Source organism: Nerophis ophidion, linkage group LG15 (genome assembly GCF_033978795.1).
Source record: "Nerophis ophidion isolate RoL-2023_Sa linkage group LG15, RoL_Noph_v1.0, whole genome shotgun sequence".
Classification (NCBI taxonomy): domain Eukaryota; kingdom Metazoa; phylum Chordata; class Actinopteri; order Syngnathiformes; family Syngnathidae; genus Nerophis; species Nerophis ophidion.
The window spans coordinates 22,039,726-22,053,495 of record NC_084625.1 but is presented as its reverse complement, the minus strand read 5'-3'; the positions used below and the strand labels follow the sequence as shown (position 1 = coordinate 22,053,495).

General features: G+C 41.9%; 3 protein-coding genes across 8 annotated transcripts in view; 2 read left to right on the top strand and 1 right to left on the bottom strand.

The window, feature by feature from the left end:
• zbtb14 (zinc finger and BTB domain containing 14) overlaps positions 1-6,125 on the top strand; it is a 24,647-nt gene extending 18,522 nt beyond the window's left edge. For all 3 annotated transcript variants that reach the window (XM_061921794.1, XM_061921795.1, XM_061921793.1), the window contains exons 9-10: positions 1,157-1,252; positions 5,825-6,125. In XM_061921794.1, the coding sequence (XP_061777778.1) occupies positions 1,157-1,252; positions 5,825-5,956 (228 nt within the window). In that variant the 3' untranslated portion in view covers positions 5,957-6,125. The remainder of the gene's footprint in view (positions 1-1,156; positions 1,253-5,824) is intronic.
• arhgap28 (Rho GTPase activating protein 28) lies at positions 5,946-11,392 on the bottom strand. 4 transcript variants are annotated; one of them, XM_061921783.1, is made up of 15 exons: positions 10,925-11,392; positions 10,677-10,821; positions 10,026-10,198; positions 9,747-9,958; positions 9,574-9,676; positions 9,140-9,366; positions 8,907-9,063; positions 8,742-8,833; positions 7,654-7,731; positions 7,387-7,540; positions 7,230-7,312; positions 6,934-7,149; positions 6,760-6,852; positions 6,562-6,689; positions 5,946-6,501 (listed from the first exon to the last, which is right to left on the bottom strand). In XM_061921783.1, exons 1-15 carry the CDS (start codon positions 10,977-10,979, stop codon positions 6,381-6,383), a joined length of 2,037 nt encoding a protein of 678 aa, XP_061777767.1. In that variant the 5' UTR covers positions 10,980-11,392; the 3' UTR covers positions 5,946-6,380. The 4 variants fall into 4 exon arrangements, with proteins under 4 accessions (XP_061777767.1, XP_061777769.1, XP_061777766.1 ...); XM_061921785.1 differs by having other exon boundaries at positions 6,760-6,876; positions 10,022-10,198; positions 10,925-11,391; XM_061921782.1 differs by having other exon boundaries at positions 6,760-6,876; positions 10,925-11,390.
• Positions 11,105-13,770, top strand: part of LOC133569442 (lethal(3)malignant brain tumor-like protein 4) — a 13,488-nt gene continuing 10,822 nt past the window's right edge. Inside the window, exons 1-9 of the mRNA XM_061921786.1 lie at positions 11,105-11,199; positions 11,790-11,820; positions 11,904-11,989; positions 12,049-12,153; positions 12,289-12,424; positions 12,500-12,591; positions 12,671-12,813; positions 12,880-12,956; positions 13,023-13,108. Coding sequence (XP_061777770.1) covers positions 11,164-11,199; positions 11,790-11,820; positions 11,904-11,989; positions 12,049-12,153; positions 12,289-12,424; positions 12,500-12,591; positions 12,671-12,813; positions 12,880-12,956; positions 13,023-13,108 — 792 coding nt within the window. The 5' untranslated portion in view covers positions 11,105-11,163. The remainder of the gene's footprint in view (positions 11,200-11,789; positions 11,821-11,903; positions 11,990-12,048; positions 12,154-12,288; positions 12,425-12,499; positions 12,592-12,670; positions 12,814-12,879; positions 12,957-13,022; positions 13,109-13,770) is intronic.

Sequence of the window (13,770 nt, the reverse complement as noted above, 5' to 3'; positions counted from 1 at the left end):
TGTCTTTCACCCGTCTGTCTGTCTCTCACCGGTCTGTCTGTCTCTCACCTGTCTGTCTTTCTCACATCTGTCTGTCCGTCTCTCACCCGTCTGTCCGTGTCTCACTCGTCGGTCTCTCACCTGTCTCTCTCTCAACTGTTTGTCTCTCACCTGTTTGTATGTCTCGCAGCAGTCTGTCTCTCACTTGTCTTTCTGTCCATCACCTGTTTGTCTTTCACGTCTTTCTTTTCCCCACCTATCTGTATGCCTCGCAACTGTATGTCTCGCAACAGTCTGTCTCTCACCTGTCTGACTCTCTTTTGTCTTTCTGTCCATCACCTGTTTGTCTTTCACATGTCTTTCTTTTCCCCACCTGTCTGTCTTTCTCCTGTCTGTATGTCTCGCAACAGTCTGTTTCTCACCTGTCTGACTCTCACTTGTCTTTCTGTAAATCACCTGTTTGTCTTTTACATGTCTTTATTTTCCCCACCTGTCTGTCTTGCACCTGTTTGTTTGTCTCTCACCGTTTTTTCTGTCCCACAACTGTTTGTCTGCCTGTCCCTCACCTGTCTGTCTCTTACCTGCTTGTCTTCCTCCTACTCATGTGTCAGTATCTTGTTTGTCTTTGTCTCTCACCTGTTTGACTTTCACCCATTGTCTGTCTCTCAACTGTCTGTCAGTCTCTTGTTCGTCTCTCTCACCTGTCTGACGCATACCCGTTTGTCTCTCTGTCTGCCTGTCTGTCTCTCATTTGTCTTTGTCTCTCACCCATTGCCTGTCTCTTACTTGTCTGTCTTTTTCTCATTTGTCTCTCACCCGTCTGTCAGTCTTTTGTTCATCTTTGTTTCTCACCTACCTGTCTCTCACTTGTCTTTATTTCACCCATTGTATGTTTCTCACCTGCCTGTCTGTCTCTCACCTGTCTATCTCTCACCCATTGCCTGTCTCTTAATTGTCTGTCTTTTTCTCATTTGTCTCTCACCCGTCTGTCATTCAGACATTGTTTGTCTTTACGTATGTTTTCTTTTTGTCTCCTACCTGTTTGCCTGTCTCTCGCTCCTGTCTCTCATCCATCTATTTCTCACCTGTTTGTCTGTCTCTCATCTGTCTGTCTGGCTCACCCGTCTCTAACTTGTGTTTCTTTCTGTCTGTCTCTCACCCCTCTGTCTGTTTGCAGGCTTTTAAACACAAGTCTCACCTAAAAGACCACGAGAGGAGACACAGGGGAGAAAAACCATTCGTCTGTACGTCCTGCACAAAAGCCTTCGCCAAGGTGATTGCATCACATTAATGTTGAACACTTTCTCATTGGTTATTTTTATCCACATTTCCTGCTTGGGGGTTTTCACCTTTTAAAGTTCTTTGAAAACAAATGTGATAAAAAAACGGTCCCACAGTCCATCTGTTGCCATAATGTTGTACATTTTTAATACATTCACTCTGCACTGTCGAGTAAGAGTAAAAAGCAATACATGCAGGCATGTGATTTTTCCAGTCTATAGTTGGAAAGCCGTCTTTTTTTTTCTGTAAAAATATATTAAAAAATATCTGTTTTTCTTAGTTTTTTCCGACCCACAATGTGTGTTAAAATCTTGATCCGTCTTTTTGCCATATATGCCAACAACTACGGTTTTACCCTAATGAGTACGGTTTTTGATAATCCATTCCAGTTTACGGCTGCAGTGGTCAAAACTACGGTTTTCCATTCAAAATGATTAACCTAAACATTTAAGCCCTGTAGCTTAACTACCGTATTTTCCGGACCATAGGGTGCACCGGATTATAAGGCGCACTGCCAATGAGCGGGTCTAGTCGGGTTTTTTCCATACAAAAGGCGCACCGGATTATAGGTCGCATTGAAGTGGTCATATTATTATTATTCTTTTCTAAATTAAAACACTTCCTTGTGGTCTAAATAAAATGGAATGGTGGTTCTTTGGTGAAAATGTTGCACAGATTATGTTTTACAGACCATTTTCAAGTCGCTTTCTGACAGTTGCTTCAGGATGCGCCGTTTTATGGCCGGTCTTATTTACGTCGCTCACCTTTTTTTGTACCGGTGTAGCTTGCAAGGACGGGAGTGGAAGAAGTGTCAAAAGATGGAACGAACTGTTTTAATGACATTCAGACTTTACTTCAATCAACAACGAAGCAACATCTTGTCATCCGAGGCGCACTAGTGCAACAACGCCGGAAATATGTTCCGTGAAAAAACCTCCGACCGTAACTCTCTAAATACTAAAGTTCCATGGGTGAATTATCCAAACCCACTACACCGGTAATGTTTGGCATTTTCATGGCGAGATACAAGTTAGAACTTTATATTACTTCATTTTAGAAATTGCAACAGCGGAGGATGAATGCCCTTAACAAGAAAATAGAGAAAAAGAAGACGCTTGTTGACTACGGTGTCGCCACGGCGCAAATTTTCAAGACTTATGCAGATCCCAAATACATATCAGCAGGTATCAGAAGGTAAGAAAAGTTAATTTTGCATAATATTGCAAAACAAAACAGCAGATAATATGTTTGCTAATGAGTGCCATTTTTTAGTTCGAATTCCCACACCATAATAATACTTGTAGGTTGACAATCCATCAAGCGGCGCAGCTTCATAGCTTGCTAAACCCGTATTAAAACATTTTGACAGATTTTTGAGCGCTGTGTGTTATGTTCTATATAAGGGGTCACCAACGCGGTGCCCGCGGGTCTGTTCTACAAATAGCTCAAATAGCAGCACTTACCAGTGAGCTGCCTCTATTTTTTAAATTGTATTTATTTACTAGCAAGCTGGTCTCGCTTTGCTCGACATTTTTAATTCTAGAATTTGAAATAGAATTTGAAAATCCAATAAAATATTTTAAAGACTTGGTCTTCACTTGTTTAAATAAATTCATTTATTTTTTTACTTTGCTTCTTATAACTTTCAGAAAGACAATTTTAGACAAAAAAATACAACCTTAAAAATGATTTTAGGATTTTTAAACACATATACCTTTTTACCTTTTAAATTCCTTCCTCTTCTTTCCTGACAATTTAAATCAATGTTCAAGTTTTTTTTATTTTTTTTTATTGTAAAAATAATACTGGTAAATAATTTAGCTTCTGTTTTTTGGATGAAGAATATTTGTGAAATATTTCTTCAAACTTATTATGATAAAATTCCAAAAAATTATTCTGGCGAATCTAGAAAATCTTTAGAATCAAATTTAAATCTTATTTCAAAGTCTTTAGAATTTCTTTTAACATTTTTGTTCTGGAAAATCTAGAAGAAATAATGATTTGATTTTGTTAGAAATATAGCTTGGTGCAATTTGTTATATATTCTAACAAAGTGCAGATTGGATTTTAACCTATTTAAAACATGTAATCAAAATTCTAAAATTAATCTTAATCAGGAAAAATTACTAATGATGTTCCATAAATAATTTTTTAAATTTTTTCAAAAAGATTCAAATTAGTTAGTTTTTCTCTCCATTTTTTCGGTGGAATTTTAAAGAGAAATTGAAGATAAACTATGTTTCAAAATTAAATTTTTATTTTTTTTGTGTTTTCTCCTCTTTTAAATCGTTCAATTAAGTGTTTTTTTCTTCATTTATTCTCTACAAAAAACCTTCCGTAAAAGGAAAAAAAATATATGACGGAATCACGGACAGAATCACCCTTTTTTTTTATATATATAGATTTATTCATTAAAGGTAAATTGAGCAAATTGGCTATTTCTGGCAATTTATTTAAGTGTGTATCAAACTTGTAGCCCTTCGCATTAATCAGTACCCAAGAAGTAGCTCTTGGTTTCAAAAAGGTTGGTGACCCCTGTTCTATATTTTGAATGGATCATTTAAAGTTATGGTGTTGTTTATAGGCGTCATCCTGCAGTCTACATGTATCTCTCATGTGTGACTACGATTTACTGGTCACACTTATCATTCCACCATGTACCAAATAAAATAGCTTTGAGGTCGGTATCCACAACCACAATTATTCCATACATTAGGCGTACCAGGTTTTAAGGCGCAATGTGGATTTTTTAGAAAATGAAAGGCTTTTAAGTGCGCCTTAGTCTGAAAAATACGGTACATTTCCCAGTCGCTTTGCTCCTTCTTAAACAAGTAGCGATTTACGTAGCATAGCTATTTTTAGACCCATGTAGCAGTTAGCTAAGCTAAATGCTACAAAAGAAGAGAGAGGGAGAAGAGAAAGAGAGAAGTGGACTAGTGCAACTCCATGGGCAGGGGACAACATACGGGAAAATCAATGATGATTGGTGGTTGGTTTACGAATAGGAAAATCCACGATTGGTTGGTTGGTTTACTATGACGAGTCACGATTGGTTAAAATTAGGGCAAAACCGACCAATCAGAGGCAAGATAGGGCGGGTCATCATACCAGGAAGAGAAATCACAACAGACATCCCAAATGACAACGAGAAATTCAGAGAAGAGTAGCGGGAATATTCAAGCGGGCGATTTATATATTTAAAAAAAACTAGTGGAAGATGGCAGAGGGATTCTCTTCTTTAGGTTTTTCTTTTAGCGATGTAGGCGACGTCCAGGAAACCCACAATGTGTCTACTTAGCCACATTTGGACAAATGTATGAGTCTGGTTAAAACAATGCCCAAAACATTAATTTGAGTTGTTTTTACCATGTAAGCCCAAATCAAAACTGCTCTCGACATGGAAGACATGGAATACACATTTAAGAACACACATGAGCGCTATACAAGTACATCCCATTTATCATTTATCATTATGATTGTGGCAGACATGTGATGACTTTTGCTACAGTATAGCCTTTCTAAATGCTAAACTTCATTTTCATTGGCGTTTTAGAACAAGACAGTAGCTGACATTTTGTTCATTATTTCTACTGTTTATATTTTGACATTGAATAGTTTAATCATTTTAAAGCATAAACAACATGACTGCAATATATTTGTTATTTCATGCTACAAATCACAAATGGCTATTCAGATAAAGGAAGTTAGCTAATAGAATAAACATTGTTTGTACTCTTCATGATGTTTGCATTTGGAGCAGTTAGAAGTGGAGAGTGAGTCGGAGAGACAGAAATTGGCTATAAAAAAAAGCTGTAACAAAAAGGAAAATGCAAATTGCTCAGAAATTTGGCAAGAAGGCTCATGTGAGAGCCATCAAATAAAAAATGCCAAATTAATGTGTGAATGAACCAAAGTAATGTGTAAACAATGTCAATAAGTAGATGAACCATTTGTGGCTGTGAAGTGAACACTAGTAAGGTTGTAAAGACTGTATAGAGTAAGCTAACCCATGTGGTTCCTGTGGATGTAAACACAAGTTGTAATTACTGTAGTGACTAAATAACACAGTGATTGAAACAGACATAGTGATTCATTTTGATGAATGGTGTATGTATTTATGTAAACTCTGTTAATCATTTTTAAATGGTGCGGGGTTTTTTTTGCTAATTTTTGCATGTTCAATTGTTGAAAAACCAGCAGCTTGGGATGGGATGGTGGGCAGGGGTCTTTTTCATTAAGTTAAAACCACATAACTGAATACCTGAAATAATAACTTGTGCAATCGCCGTTAATTTGATGAAAAGTGATGGACAGGTGTGTGTGTACCTAGGAGGTACAGTAACTCCCTTCACAGCAACACCGCAGACATTGATGTGCACCGTCCAGTTTTCCTCCGCTTTTCTTTTCATTCCTGTCAGAAACTTCAGTCAGCTTTGTGTTCCTGTGTACTCGAACAAGCAGCCTGTTGATTAGTTTAAACACTGCTGTCCTCTAGTGAGAGGCTTGTGTATCGTTCAAGCATGTTATCTCTGCTTTTACCGCATCTGTTGTTTGTGTTTTGCAGGCGTCCGATCTAAAGCGCCACGAAAACAACATGCACAGTGAAAGGAAACTCCTCCAGAGCGACACAGATGCCCTGCAGGCTGCTGCCATGGCTGCCGAGGAGTCACAAATGGACAATATGAGCTGCTCCTAACACCTGGACTGGACTCTGTAGTTTATTTTTTTTTTTTAAATGACTGTCAAAACGGGCAAAGAAGTGCCATGTTTTTTTTCAGTCGAAACCAAACTTTGTACATAGTTGGCTCAATTCTACTTGAAATAAAATACATCTGTTCAGTTTAATGAGCAGAAATGTACAATAATTGTGCAGAGTGGACATGTAATCACACAACATGGCGAGTTTATGTAAGAAACCTTTGAAAAAACAAGTAATTCAAATATGGCTGTCAAACCTTCGGAGCTTTAGACGTACAGTAGCACCTTTCAAAGTGCATTGGTGGTCTGAACTGCATAAGTTTGCGTACATTTAAGTTATTGGATTGGATTCATCGTATACAAAACAACACTTTAGCAGCAAGAACCAACACAACATCATGAGAGGATCAAAAGTGGGCGTGTCAGTGCTTGATCAGCCAATCGCAGTGAGGGTTGACGTGGTAGACATCCAAAAGGAGACAATCCGGGTGAAGACGACGCTCGCCGATGTTTCCTCCAACTTCGTAGAGGCGCTGGACGCCACTGGGAGGAAGATGACCTCGTCACATGAGGTTTGGACTTTCCGTGTGTGTGTTTGTGTACCTGTTGTCACACTTAAAGTGAGCGGTGACATCTCTGGCTCTCATCTGTCTGTCAAGTTGTATCGCCATGGAAACTTTGGTGTGGAGAGGGGCGTGAACCTTGATGACACCGTCACACAGCTCTGTGACCTGAACAATCACATTGTCCATCAAGTCCAAAGTAAAAATTAAAAGTGAGTGTCCAGGTCAAACATCTCACCTGCTTCTTGTTTTTGTCGTTTCTGCTCCTGAGCAGACGTCCAGGACGTGGCAGCCCCAGTTTGTGATTGGACGCTTTATTCATTTGTCTCAGCTGCGCCAACAAGAAGTTGGGCACCTGCCACAGGAAGCACATCAACAAGACGCACAAGCGGACCCAGCTACTCGGACTCACCGTCCACAAGACGTCCTGGTTCACCACCATCAGCCGTACCAGGTCAGCTCCACCCACCGCCTCCTCCATGTCCTCCTGCTGCTTGGCCAAGGAGCGCTTGTTACCACGGTGATGGTGGCCAAAAAGATTGGGCGCCATGACCATGCAGACATTCCAGAGAGACATCCTGTTCTGGTCCTGATGGGAGACAACCTTACTGAGGAACGCCAGCAGAGCCTAGGAGGCACAGAGAAGGAGGGTCTGTAACCATGGCGGCAGGGCGAGTCAAGGGGCGGAGCCTTTAAGGCATCGCTTACTCTCAGAGTTTCTTTGTGCGACTCAGGAAGCAACAAGGACAACATCTGCAGCGCCTGAACCTGGTGAACCGCTGATGACACACCTATACATACACACACACACACCTGTCAGCTTTAGTTTGTTAGTGTGTCTGCACATGTGTGTGTGTGTTGGTACCCAGTACAGCCTGGTAGGTAGGCAGGTGTGTGTGTGTCAGCAGAGGAGTCGGCAGCTCTCGGATAAAAAGCTTGAGCAAACCAGCAGCGTCTACCTGCCTCACTTTGGACCAGTCGAACCCCTCTGGACACCTGTCTAGCTCTCTTCGCAGGTACTACACAAAAACACACACACACACACACACACGTTCAGCATCAATGTTGCATTGAATATGATTTTATATATATATGTGGCGTTGAAGTGGTTGTCATGTTTGTGTTGTGTTACTTTGAGTCGAGCAGCTGATCCTGGCACCCGGAGTATACCTTCTGTCTGCAAGCCACTCTGCTCTAAAACACTCAACAACTGCACACACAGACGCACACACACACACAAAGCATGAATTACTATGCTAACAGCTAATGGTGTATGTATATACCGTAAATTATTCACACACACAGTAACCACACACACACACAGTACGAATAACCAATTAATTCATATTTGCATTAACAGGTGTGGCTGTAGGCAACCTCCTAATTCTGTTTTTCATTAACTCCCTAAAACATACTTGCCAACATTGAGACCTCCGAATTCGGGAGATTGGGGGGGTTGGGGGGTTGGGTGCGGTGCAGGGTTTGATGGTAGCGGGGGTGTATAGTGTAGCGTCCCAGAAAAGGTAGTGCTGCAAGGGTTTATGGGTATTTGTTCTGCTGTGTTATGGTGCAGATGTTCTCCCGAAATGTGTTTGTCATTCTTGTTTGGTGTGGGTTCACAGTGTGGCGCATATTTGTAACGATGTTAAAAGTTGTTTATAAGGCCACCCTCAGTGTGACCTATGTGCTGTTGACCAATTATGCTTTGCATTCACTCGTGTGTGTGTGTGTGTGTGTGTGTGTGTGTGTTAAAGACGTATATAATATGGGACTTGGCTGGCATGCTGTTTGTAAGGAGGGAAAACGAACGTGACGACAGGTTGTAGAGGATGTTAAAGGCAGTGCCTTTAAGGCACACCCCCAATATTGTTGTCCGGGCGGAAATCGGGAGAAATTTGGGAGGGGCACTGAAATTCGGGAGACTCCCGGGAAAATCGGGAGGGTTGTCAAGTATGCCCTAAAATTTCTGCATTTGAAGTACGAATAGTAAGCTTTTTTGAGTTTTGCATACGCTTTAAAATGTTGCTAGCCCTGTGTGTTACCGTTGTTTACGATGAACTCATCAGCAGTAATAATGCTGACAGAGCAATTTGCTCTTCAATAAATGATTGTTTGGTCAAAGGGAGCTACATTATCCTCTTCACTTTTTCATGCATTCCAAACAATTGTCACAAATTAAATACCACCAAAGATATAATTAAATTTTTTAGGGATGTTCACCTTCTGAAAGACAACTGGAACTTTGACCCCCGGGAACTTCCTCCTGTCGTTTTCCAACAGCGTGTTGAGAGGAACGCCAAAGACGGCGCCATCTAAAGGACGAAGGGGAAGATTTGCAGGACTTTTCACACCTGGTTGGTACTTTTATCAGAAAATGAAGCGTACCCCAGCCCCTGGAGCGTGTCGACCGGGTGCGTTTGGTTTGCACGCCCAAAGCATGGAGGAAGGTGGAGAGCTCGATGTGGCAGATGAAGCCCAGTTTCTTCAAGTCACCTGAGGACAGGTCGTCTGCAAAAGTGACCCCTTGAGGTGGACAGACAAACTACACACACACACACACACACACACGTGTTACACACCAACATGAATCGTGTGTGAGTTAAAAAAGTCCATCTCACTGGCGTGTCTTTGTTGTCCTCTCCCTGGAAATGCAGGCAATCCCAACAATGCGCCCCGCCTCTTTTATGCTCAGCCACACCTTCAGAGTAGGGACAGTCACGCACCAGCCAATCAGCATGCCTCTCCTGGCCGGGGAAAGGTGATGAAGTGTGCGTGGAAGAGGGCGGAGTGTTAGCGGGAAATAGCCCGTCGTCAGGTAGATAACAATTGGGAAGCCTGGGTCGCACTGTAAACGAAAGTCAAAATATTTATTGTGAGGGTTTTTTTTTTTTGATTGATTGATACTTTTATTTGTAGATTGCACAGTTCAGTACATATTCCGTACAATTGACCACTAAATGGTAAAACCCGAATAAGTTTTTCAACTTGTTTAGGTCGGTGTCCACGTTAATCAATTCATGATAAGGAGTGAGAAGACTTGAAGGACATTTACCCGATGTTGTGTTGCGGCGAATAGTTTTGGTGGTGGTATGGTAGCGGCTCGGCGGTGACTCCGTGCACTGACTGGGAGAGGCGGGGTTTGCTTCCGAGTCCGACTGGAGAGACAGTGTCAAGACAGCCTGACTGCTCCCATCTTTTTAAAAAAAAAATTTTGGGGTGTCATACCGCAAAAACGTCTCGCACGTCCCTGATTGGTCTGTTCCTTTCCCTCATGGTGTGCTTGTAATTGTCCAGTCTCGCCTTGACGGTGGCGGCCTGTTGGTACGTCAGCGTGGACAGGAGCGCCTCGGCCGGGGGCGGAGCCTCTTCCGACGTCAAGCCCGTCACCAACGACGATAACCCCGCCTCTGTTAGCCACGCCTCCTCCAACTCCACCTCTGCAGGTACACAAAAAGTTTATTCACAAGATGTCCCACTTTGCTGTTATTTTCCTCTCTTACCTACCGTCCATACTCTTCCTCTCTTCTTCCTCCTCCTCCTCCTTATCTCCCTCCTGCTCCTCTTCAATGCTTTGGACTTCTCGCCAGTACGTTTCCATGGTGACGTGCCGGGAGTCAGAGGTCGCTGTTTGGTCAGGTGGAGGCGGGCCAGAGCAAGAGGAGAGAGATGACAACATCCTGTAGAAATATGTAAAAGGAAATCACACACTTCTGCAATATTGATCTCATTACTCGCGTGTGTGTGTGCGCTCAGGGGAGAAGCAAGTGAGATGCTAACGCTAGCTGCAGCTGAGTGTCCATTAAGAGGAAATGGATCCTGGCAGCCAATCACATGGAAGAGTTTTCACTCAGGCCCTCTGTCTGTAATCTGACCATGTTATTTTTTCTACACTTTACGCTTATGTTACTTCATCATCCTTTCAAACACACAATTGTTCAATTATATATTTTGTTTATTACAATAATGATCTAAAAACAATTACTATTCACCACTTTTGTTTAATTGGATGCATGTTATTCACAATGTTGGCTTTATTGCCAGGAACATTTACACCGAATCATCCTTATTAACAATCATGTCAACAACTATCAATATGTCATCATGTCAGTGCTGATCAGAGATCAATAAAGAGTAGCATTGGGAAGGAAAACTCACCTCCGGCTGGTTTGGCTCCTGATGGTCCAAGTGGAGAAGGAAGGGAGCAAAAGATGGAAGGAGGGAAGAGGGAGGAGCTTGGACCACACTGATGAACTATTCTTATTCCCATATTTGGACCAACAACTGGATTTATGAGAAAAACCTGAAACAAGCATATAAATAAGCATGGATAGATATGTGCTTGTATTATATGATTAATATGTTGATTAATTAAGTGACCATTAATCCTCCCAAAAATTAATGACCTGATGGTTTGTGTTGTAATATTGGTTTTACATTCTCCAAAATGACCTTTAACATTTTTTTTGTTTGTTTGCTTTAAGTGTATTTATTTGGTCCAGCAAGTTTAAAACAAATATAAAAACTTAAAGTCAATTATTTTTGCTCGTTTTGACTTCGGATGAGTTCCGAATGTCGTCAACGCGCTCCCTCCGCAGCGCATGCGTAGTTAGGAGCTCGCCTACAGCGTTTCCGTGTTGTGTTGATGCTGTCACAAGGCAGTCGCGGATCTTCGGACACGGTAAGGCCCGTTTTTGAACTCCCAGAAGTCGCTATACGAGCTCTTCGCTCTTCCGTCTCCCTTCAACGGGTCTCCATGAGGGCCCAACACGCACACAAAAGTCCAGAACCCGGCGGACAGGAGCGGATAAAGCCTCCGTTTTAGTTGCGTTGGTTTCCTTAAACGGGATGGCAAGCTAACGATGATGTCGCAGTGTGTTACCAATTAGTCCTTCACAATAAGAGCCAATTGATGCTTTCAGTTTATAATTATTTGAAACACATAAGGAGAATATAATTGTTGAGTTAATATTTCAGTAGTAATTTGGTCGTGTTGGATTTTAAGTAGTCATGGGGCAACATAGGGACCATTATTTACATGTTTGTATTTATAGCTTATTTATTTTGAAAAGGCGTAGATGAGTTTTTTTGTTTCAATTATTGCAAAATGCAGCCATGATGGAGAAATTATATATGCGATATTATTGTTTATTGAAGAAAATAATTAACATACTCACATATCAAATTAACATAAACTAAACAATTCCTACCATGTTTGAAATAAAAAAGTTTGCTGTTTGTGTGTCTGTAATTTTTTTGTTCTTTTTGAAGAAGATGAAGAACAAAGCTAGCAGCGCTCCAGGTAAAACACGCATTTCCCCACCTGTGTAAAAGTTTGTGTTTGTGTTGCCAAATTAGCGATATTGGATGTGTATGTTTGTTTAGTGAACGTGAGGAGACGTTTGTGGTCATGGAAACAGTATCTCAACCAGGAGAATGCTGAAGCTGCACCTCTGGCACTCTTTATACAGGTAATGCACATTTAATACTGCACATAGATTGATCATTTGATATTTGTCTCTTTTGTTAGTGCCAATCATTTCCTAGTAAGAAAAATGGTTTCAAAGTTGGCATGAAGCTGGAGGGAATCGACCCGGTGCATCCTTCCATGTTCTGTGTGCTGACTGTTGCCGAGGTAACAGACAGACAGTATACAATACTCAAAAATATTTTTAGTATGTAAGATGTACACAAATGAACACAATTACTTCCAACTCGTCGAATTTTGGAAATAAATAGCTTTATTACTGACTAATTTGCTCTCTGATAGGTGATTGGCCACCGGCTGCGTCTTCACATCGACGGCTATTCGGAATGCTATGACTTCTGGGTAAATGCTGACTCGGCTGATATCAAACCAGCAGGGTGGTGTAAAGACAACAAACACAGGCTCCACCCACCCAAAGGTAACGGACATAGCCTCGCCCAACTTAACAATGCGCATTGATCACGTGACTTTCCTCACTCGCCTGTCTTTCAAGGTTCCAGTGAGGCTGATTTTGATTGGCCAGAGTATCTTCAGTCCACCGGAGCTCAGGCGGCACCTGCAGCCCTCTTCACCTGTCGCACGGATGTTAGTATACACCTGTCTGTCTGCCTGTCTGTTCGCTCATCTTCCTGTCCGTCTCCTCATCCGTGTTTCTGCTCGTCAGTCATGTGACTTCCGTGTCGGGATGAAGTTGGAGGCGGTGGACAAAAAAAACCCAGGACTTGTTTGTGTCGCCTCCATCGCTGATGTCATCGACGACCGCTTCCTAGTTCATTTTGACAACTGGGACAATTCCTACGACTACTGGTGAGATCTTCATTAGCAGCGCTTTGATTGGTTCCAGAGGAAGTGATTCATTGATTATTGATTCAGGTGTGACAGCAGCAGTCCGTACATTCACCCTGTTAGCTGGTGTCAAGAACACGGGCAACCTTTGACTGCACCGCAGGGTACGCCGCCACATTAACACCACAGTTGTTAATCAATCAATACTTAATAATCAATAATATCCATAGATCACCCAGACCCAGAGAACTTCACCTGGGAGAAATACCTGCGAGAAACTGCATCCAGCGCTGTTCCCAGATCAGCTTTTACTACGGTGAGGAGACCACAAGTAGAGGAGGTGACTTGGAAGGAGATGAGTGAGGCAGAGGAGAATACAAGGACAAAGGCAAATAACAGGTTTGCAGAGAAAGCGACATAGAGGTAGCGGAGGAAACACAGATTCAAGGAGGTAGAGGAGGAAACAAGGAGGCAGAGAAGGAGACCGGGAAAGAGCAGAAGACAAGAAAGCTGTGGAGGAAATAAGGAAGAAGAAGAGGAAACAAAGAAGCAGAGTAGGAAGCAAGTAATGCAGAGGAAGAAGCAGGGAGGGTGAGATAAACTCAACAAAATTAAGGAGGAGAGAAGGAGACGAACAAAAGAAGTTAGGAGAGGAAAGAAAGACAGGGTTTCCCCTTAATGTATTTAATTGTGACAATCAGCCACAGCAAAATATTACCCCCACACAAAGCAAGGTTTTTTTTAATGTAAAAACAAATTAAAGTATTTTAGTGTATTGTAGGGGATAGGTTGATGGGCAACACTAAATCGGCCCTAGTGTGTGAATGTTGTTTGTCTATCTGTGTTGGCCCTGCGATGAGGTGGCGACTTGTCCAGGGTGTACCCCGCCTTTCGCAAGATTGTAGCTGAGATAGGGACCAGCGCCCCCTTCCCCCCCGAAAGGGAATAAGCGGTAGAAAATGGATGGATGGATGTAGC

Bases quoted from the DNA above. Each gene is read 5' to 3' on its own strand.
- arhgap28 (XM_061921782.1), bottom strand. From the start codon at position 10,979: ATGTTAAAGGTCATTTTGGAGAATGTAAAACCAATATTACAACACAAA. The intron at 10,822-10,924 runs GTCATTAATTTT...TGCTTGTTTCAG, and splicing joins ATTACAACACAAACCATCAG to GTTTTTCTCATAAATCCAGT. The intron at 7,541-7,653 runs GTAACACAACAC...GTTTTTGTGTAG, and splicing joins GATCAGCTGCTCGACTCAAA to TACCTGCGAAGAGAGCTAGA.